Source organism: Falco punctatus (genome assembly GCF_963210335.1).
Source record: "Falco punctatus genome assembly, chromosome: 1".
Classification (NCBI taxonomy): domain Eukaryota; kingdom Metazoa; phylum Chordata; class Aves; order Falconiformes; family Falconidae; genus Falco; species Falco punctatus.
In genome coordinates, this window is record NC_137580.1 from 37,901,718 (window position 1) to 37,909,032 (window position 7,315).

General features: G+C 69.4%; 1 protein-coding gene across 2 annotated transcripts; it reads right to left on the reverse strand.

Moving 5' to 3' along the window:
- Positions 1–1,244: 1,244 nt before the first annotated feature.
- Positions 1,245–6,850, reverse strand: LOC308059892 (RING finger protein 145-like). 2 transcript variants are annotated; one of them, XM_080377855.1, is made up of 10 exons: positions 6,360–6,850; positions 4,990–5,098; positions 4,825–4,916; positions 4,156–4,391; positions 3,660–3,835; positions 3,375–3,515; positions 2,992–3,084; positions 2,590–2,737; positions 2,049–2,405; positions 1,245–1,960 (listed from the first exon to the last, which is right to left on the reverse strand). In XM_080377855.1, the coding sequence occupies exons 1-10, from the start codon at positions 6,526–6,528 to the stop codon at positions 1,448–1,450; spliced, it is 2,034 nt and encodes a 677-aa protein (XP_080233981.1). In that variant the 5' UTR covers positions 6,529–6,850; the 3' UTR covers positions 1,245–1,447. The 2 variants fall into 2 exon arrangements, with proteins under 2 accessions (XP_080233981.1, XP_080233980.1); XM_080377854.1 differs by having other exon boundaries at positions 2,992–3,174; positions 6,360–6,849.
- Positions 6,851–7,315: the final 465 nt, after the last annotated feature.

Here is a 7,315-nt window from a genome sequence, read left to right on the forward strand (position 1 = left end):
GCGCTGGAGGCGGTGGCGGGGGTCTCGCCCGCCCCGCGATGGGCTTTACGGCCGGGCTCCCCCCTCCCTCCGGCTAATGGGCTGCGGCCCCGCGGGACCCACCGCCCTCAGGGTAAGTGCGGGCGGGGCCGAGCTGGAAGGGGGCCATTTACTGCCTCCCCAGGGACCCCCCGCCCTGGGACGCCCCCGGCCCCTGTGGGCGGTGCCGGTGCTGCCGGGCGGGCTCCCCCCGCAGCGGGGAGCTGACCCCTGCGCAGCCGGGACCCTGCCCCCAGCCTCCCTCCTGTGGGGCCGGGGCTAAGTGGGGCAGGATGGAGACCCCGGGTGGGGCTGGAGCGCGGCCCCCCCATCCCCTCCTGGCACAGGGAAAGGGGGTTCGCAGCAGAGCAGGGAAAGGCAACCCACGCCGTCCTGTGCCAGACCCACACCGAGCCCATGGCACCCTGTGCCAGACCCACATCGAGCCCACACCATCCCCTGACCCACACCGAACCCACGCCATCCTGTGAGACCCATGCCAAGCCCACACCATCCTGTGCCAGACCCACATCGAGCCCACACCATCCTGTGCCAGACCCACATCGAGTCCACGCCATCCCCTGCCAGACCCACACTGAGCCCATGCCATCCCGTGCCAGCCCCACACCGAACCTACGCCATCCTGTGAGACCCACGCCAAGCCCACACCATCCTGTGCCAGATCCACACCACCCACTGCCAGCCCCATGCCAGCCCACGCCACCCCCTGCCAGCCCCACACCATCCCGTGCCAGCCCCACGCTGAGCTCCTGCCACCCCCATGCTCAGCCTGTGCCACCCTGTGCCACCCCCATGCTGAGCCCACAGCAGTCTGTGCCAGACCCGTGCCAAGCCCATGCCATGCCATGCCATCCCCATGCCAAGCTCCTGCTAGAGCCACACCGAGACCACGCCACCCTGTGCCAGCCCCACGCCATCCTGCACCAGACCCATGCCATGCCCTTGCTATCCCACACCAGACCCACACCATCCCATGCAAGATCCACACCAAGCCCAGGCCATCCCCCCCTCCCAGGACCACCCCGACCCCCCCAAGCCGCCCCCCACCCACACCAAAACCCCCAGCACATGCCACCCATGCCATCTAGTGGGGTCAGGCCAGAAGGCAGCCGCGCACCCCCTCGTGCACCCAGGGGGTGCCCACCCTTCCCACGCCGCAGCAGAGCCCTGTGCCCCCCCAGAGACATGCCGAGCATAGGGCACCGTCCTGGCATGGGGGGGGCGAGGTGAGGAGCCCCAGCCCTCGGGCACAGCCGCATCAGCTCCGGCTTTATTGCAAAAAGAGTCTGTGGGGACGCGGGGACGCAGACACTCGGGGATGCTGGTGCCACGCAGGGTCCTGGCCCCGCTCGCTGCTGGCACGGCCCCTGCAGAGGGACCCTGGCACGGGGGGTGGCAGTCTGCGGTGCTAGGAGGGGCGGTAGCCACTGTGGGTGTTCCTGCTGTCTCCTGCGCCGAGCTTGGGGCTGACAAAAGGGTCCAGGCTGGTGGGTGGGGGCGACAGGTGCTGCGTGTCCTGGACACTGGGAGGAGGGTCCCCACGGGGCTGCAGGACGGCACCCATTTCTCGATCCCATGGGGCAGAGGTGTCAGGGTGGTGGGGGCTGTGGTCCTCAGCCCCATTGTTCTGGGTCGCCTTGCTGTCCCCCTGGCCAGTGACCACACTGTCCCCACTGAGCAGCCCATCCTGCTGGGGCCGAGCCAGGGCTGGGCTCGCGGCAGCTCCTCTGTCCTCTGGCACCTCGTCCCCACCAGACGGTGCTGGCCGAGCCGCCCTCCCAGTGCTGGGATCCTCCTCGGCAGCCATTGGTGTGACTTGCTGGTGGCACATGGGGCACGTGTCCTGCACGTAAAGCCACTTGCGGAGGCAGGCAGCGTGGAAGAAGTGATTGCAGGGAGTGACGACGGCCACCTGCATGTCCTGTAGGCAGGGAAAGGATGTCACCCGGTGGGTGGGGGACTCCCGCGGCCGCCCAGAGCAGGGGTGCTGGTGTGGGGAGGGGGCTCACCTGGAAGCAGATGGCACAGACATCGTTGTGGTCCTGCAGCTGCCCACCTGTGGCCCGGGGCAGGGAGTTGATCTTCTTGGCAGCTTCGCGGCGCAGCAGAAAGCTCCTCCAGCCCGACTGAGCGCGCAGCCAGACGTTGAAGTAGGAGTGGATGATGATGACGGAGGCGCCCATCCAGCTCCACTCCCCGAAGAGGGACTCCCAGGTGCCGTAGCCCACCACACAGACGGCCACCAGGAACTCCAGCACTCGGCTCACTGCATTCACACAGTAGATGATCTCATCCATCCGCTCCAGCGGCGTGTCCTGGAGCAGCTCCACCATGAAAAGGGCGTAGATGAAGAGGGTGCCCATCACCTGGCGGGCAGCAGGATGGTGCCTTGTTGACCGGGTAGCAGACCGTGGCACCCTCACCCAGTGTTCCCAGCTGAGGCTGGAGGAGGGTGACTGGGGCAGCAGGTTGTGGGCATGGGATGTGCGGGGACGCCCACTCCAGGGGAACCAGCGAGACCCCAGGCAGGGGGAGCGGGAGCTGCCATACCTGCAGAGAGGTAAGCATGCAGCTGGAGACCAGGATCAGCAGCCAGAAATCCAGGTGGAAGAAGTGGGCAATCTTGTAGGCCATGAAGCAAGGGAAAACCAGCAAGAAGAGGCACATGCTGACGCCGCGGAAATGCTTCCAGGGGCTCCTAGGGGAGGCACAGCTCAGCAGGGCTGTGCCCATCCTGGGAGCAGCGCCCACCCCCCAGGACCCCTCCTCCTCCAGCACTGATTCTGCCCAAAACCAGGCAGCGAGGACCTGAGGCGGCAGGAGCACAAGGAGGACACGGGACCCAGTCTGGCTGTCCCCTGACGCATGGGCAGGAGGACCCCTGCCGCTCCTCCCTGCTGCCCCCCAGCATGGGGGGCTGGATCCTGATGCTCTGCCTCCCCCTCCCGGTACCTGTTGCGGGAAGCCCCCAGCGCCAGCACAATGGGATCAGCTATCTCGATCATGGACTGCAGCGTGGAGGTCACCACGATGAAGAGGATGATGCTGAGGAGGAAGGTCCGCTGGAGGATCTGCAGGTCGAGCAGCCCTGTCTGCAGCGCCAGCAGCAGCAGCGTCGCACCCTCCGTCACACCCCTGCCAGGAGCGGGGTGTGAGGCCGGCAGCCACAGGCACGTGCCACCACATGTGCCGTGCCCTGGTCACCCCTCTGGGATGCACCCTGTCCCCCAATCCCCCACGACACACCCCATCCCCCCCCCCACCCTGTGCTGGGCTGGGAGGAGGGCTGCCTGCCCGTGACCCCCGCCTGCCCCTGCCCCCTGCCGCGGGCTCACCTGTGCATGACGTTGCCGTTCTGGAAGGCACCGAAGCCCAGCAGGTAAAACTTGCAGAGGTTGAGGACACCCAGGGCGAGGTAGGAGACGGTGAAGGTGAGGCCGATGAGGGAGTACGGTGTGCCACAGCACTCGGCCGCGCTGCTGGGCAGCCCGCAGTGAGTGCGGGGGCTGGCAGGGGCCAGGCAGCACAAACCGGAGCCCCAGCCCCTCCTCATCCTCCTCCCACAGCTGTGCCAGAGAAAGGCTGAGCTCCCCCAGCTCCTACCTGCCGCTTGTCCCTACCTGCTGAGGAGGAGGAAGAGGAGGCCCTGCTGCGCCAGGGGGCTGCTGGAGGAGGCAAGGAAGGAGGAGAGCTGGAGGAAGAACAGCACCAGCCAGAAGACGAGGAAGAGGAGCGGGATGGCCAGCTGGCTCCAGAGGGACATCCCCAGTGCGACCAGCCGGTACACCTCCACCGCCTGTGGGACCAGGGCGCTCAGCAGGGCTCCCCCACATCCCACCCCACGCCTGGGGGCAAGGGGGGTGCGGGGGGCCCGGCCGTGCAAGCGGGCAGCCCTCCAGCCAATGCCGCATCAAGCTGGGCTCAGCATAGGATCCCCCAGCCTGCAGCCCCCTGTCCCGCAGCCCCCGTCCCACAGCCCCCTACCCTGCAATCCCCTGGCCCTGCAGCCCCCTAACCTGCAACATCCTACACTGCAGCCCCCCATCCCACAGTCCCCCTGCCTGGCAGCCCCCTGTTCTGCAGCCCCCTGCCCCGCAGCCCCCTACTCACACTCACCTGTGCAATTTCCCGGCAGGCAGCAGCGGCCAGCTGGAAGGGGACAAGGACGTGGGAGCTGAGGACGTAGAGCACCTCCATGGCGGTGAGGGTGGCGGCGAAGGTGTTGAGGACAGGCAGGACGTGGAGGGGGAGGCCGCAGAGGCGAGCCAGCACGGGCAGCAGCGGGGCACCGAACAGCCAGGGCTGCCGGCTCCGCATCAGCAGGGAGCAGAGGGCGCACAGGCAGAGCTGGCCTGCGGGGGGGACGGGGGCGCCTGGGCACGCAGCGGGAGATGGGACCCCTGTGCCCCCTCCCTGCCCACACTGGGCACAGCCGCCTCGCACCGGCAGCCGGGCACCGGCCGGGAAGCTCAGCCCTGCCCCCCGGCAAACCCTGCTGCTGCCCTCACCCTGGCACAAGCGGCACCCCGAGACCACCCAGCCCCTTCCCCCTCAAGTCCCGGGGCAGCGGGGGCAGAGAAACCCCCTCAGCACTCGCCACCCCTCTGCTCGGTGCCCAGCGACGCGGGTGACCCAGCCGAGCCGTGCCACCACCACCCAGCACGCTGTCCTGCAGGCGACGGCTCCGGCAGCTGGGTCGGCACTGGAGACCCCCACCCTGCCCAGTGCCACCCCCTGTCCCCTGGCAGGGTACATCTTGGGGGGGCTGGGACCCCCCCAGCTCACTTGCAAGGGTGGTGGCGAAGGAGCTGAGCGCCACGGGGTCACTGTACACGGCGCCCTGGAAGCCGTACTCCAGCTCCTGGCGGACGAAGTCCCTGCAGGGAGAGAGGCTCAGCCCTGGTGCCCCCCCAGTACCCCGGCCCGGCCCCCTCAGCACCCCGGGCTCACCTGGCCACCGTGTGCCCCACGCCGAGCAGCAGCCCGGTGAGGAGGTGGAGATAGAGCTTCACCAGGGACCGCACCGGCAGCACCAGCACCACGACACACAGCAGGTGGCCTGCGGAGGGGGGACAGGGGGTGAGATGGCCCCGCCAAGCCCCCCACCAGTTAAGGCAGCCCTCGTCAGTGACGCGGCTGTCACCGCGCTCAGCGCTGGGGCCACATGGGTAAGGTGGGGCACCGGGCCCACAGCTGTCCCCCCCACACCGCCAAGGGACGCACGGTGCTGGGGACATGGGGGCCCCCCAGCTCTGGGGACAGCGTCACACTGGGTAGGGGTCAGCAGGGGACCCCCAGCGTGGGCGGCCCTCAGGGTGTCCCCTCATGTCCCCAGCATGGCCGTCCCTTGGGGTGTCCCCGGCATGTCCCAGCCTGGCCAAGCCCTGGGGTGTCGCTTTGTGCCTCCAGTCTGTCCATCACCTGCGTGTCCTTTCATGTCCCCAACCTGCCAATCCCTGGGGTGTCCCCACCATGTCCCCAACGTGCCCATCCCCTGGCATGTCCCCACCATGTTCTCAACCTGTCTGTTGCTGGGGTGCCCTCACTATGTCCCCAACCACCCTTCCCTGGGGTGCCCCACTGTGTCCCCAAACTCCCATCCCTTGGGATGTCCCTAACCTATCCATCCCTTAGGGTGTCCCCACCCTGCCCACCTCTTACGGTGTCCCCTGGAGTCCCCAGCCTGCCCATCCCTGCGGTGTCCTTTGTGTCCCCAACCTGCTCACCCGTCAGATGTCCCCTGGTGCCCCCACCCTGCCCATCTCTTAGGGTGTCTGCACCCAGCCCACCCTTGGGATATCCCCACCATGTCCATCTGTCCCCCTCCCCCATCCATCCATCCATCCCTTAGGGTGTCCCCCGTGCCGCCCTGCTGCCCACCCCAGAGTGTCCCCTGTGTCGACCCCTGCCCACTGCTGGGATGTCCCCACCATGTCCCACTCCTGTCCATCCCTTAGGGCGTCCCCTGTGTCCCCTCCTGCCCACCCCTTAGGGTGTCCCCAACCTGTCCATCCCTTAGGGTGTCCCCTGTATACCCTCCCACCCATCCCGAGGTGTCCCCTGTGTCATCCCCTGCCCACTGTTGGGATGTCCCCATCATGTTCCCATCCTGCCCGTCCCTTAGGGTGTCCCCGGCCTGTCTGTCCCCTGGGATGTCCCCACCATGTCCCCCTCCTGCCCATCCCTTGGGGTGTCCCCCAGCTGCCCACCCCGGGGTGTCCCCTGTGTCGCCCCCTGCCCACCGCTGGGATGTCCCCACCACGTCCCCCTCCTGCCCACCCTTGGGGTGTCCCCCCGCCGTGTCCCCCCGCAGCCCTCACCCAGGCAGTGCGCGGCGCGGAGCGCGGGGGCCCGGAGGAGCTGGGGGTCCCCGCGGCGGGGCCGCAGCAGCTCGCCTATGGCGGCCGCGTCCCAGCGGTACAGCAGGTCCAGCAGCGCCAGCCCCGGCACCCGCAGCGCCACGTTGGCCACCGCCTCCAGCCGCGCCATGGCCCGCGGGGCACGGGGGCACCGGGGGGACCCCCCCCGGCGCTGCCTCCCCCGGCCCGGCAGGGGGCGCCCGCCCCGCGCCCAGCAGCGGCCTGCCCGCCCGGCCGCCTCCCGCCGGGGCGGGCCGCGGGCCCCGCTCCCGCTCCCGCTCCCGCTCCCGCTCCCGCCGCCGCTCCGGTCCCTCCGCCACTTTCGCTTTCTCCCGCCCCGCCCCTACGCCCAGCGTGTAGCGCAGAGGCTTTGCGCCAGAGAGCTGCGCTGACGCTGCCCCCGCCATCTTAGAAGACGGCGCGGCGCTCCTTCCTGCCCTGCGCCCTCCGCCATCTTGGGTAAGGGCGATGCGCCGGCGGCGGCGAGCTCGCCGTGGCTCTCCGCGGTGACGTCCCGCCCGCCGCCCCGCCCGGCCCCGCCTCAGCCATCTTGGGTGCGGGCAGGCCCTGAGGGCAGGCTCCGGCCGCCATTTTGATAGGGGAATGGGAGGGGCTGCGGGAGCCTGCGGGAGGCTGGGGTCCCCTGCCCCCAGGGGTCAGCTGGGGCCCTGCAGGGTTGCCTGGGACCCTCGGGGGTTGCCCGAGACCCCCTGGGATCAGCTGGGTTCCTCTGGGGTCACCCGGGATCCGCTGGGGCTCTCTGGGGTGAGATGCGCTCCTTTGGGGTCGGCTGAGGTAATCTGGCCTCAGGCGGGGTCCTCTGGGGTCGGGGGAGGTCACCCGAGGGGGCTGGGGCCCTTTGGGATCGGCTGGAGGTCAGCGGGAGCTGGGGGGACCCCTGGGAATATCTGGGGTCC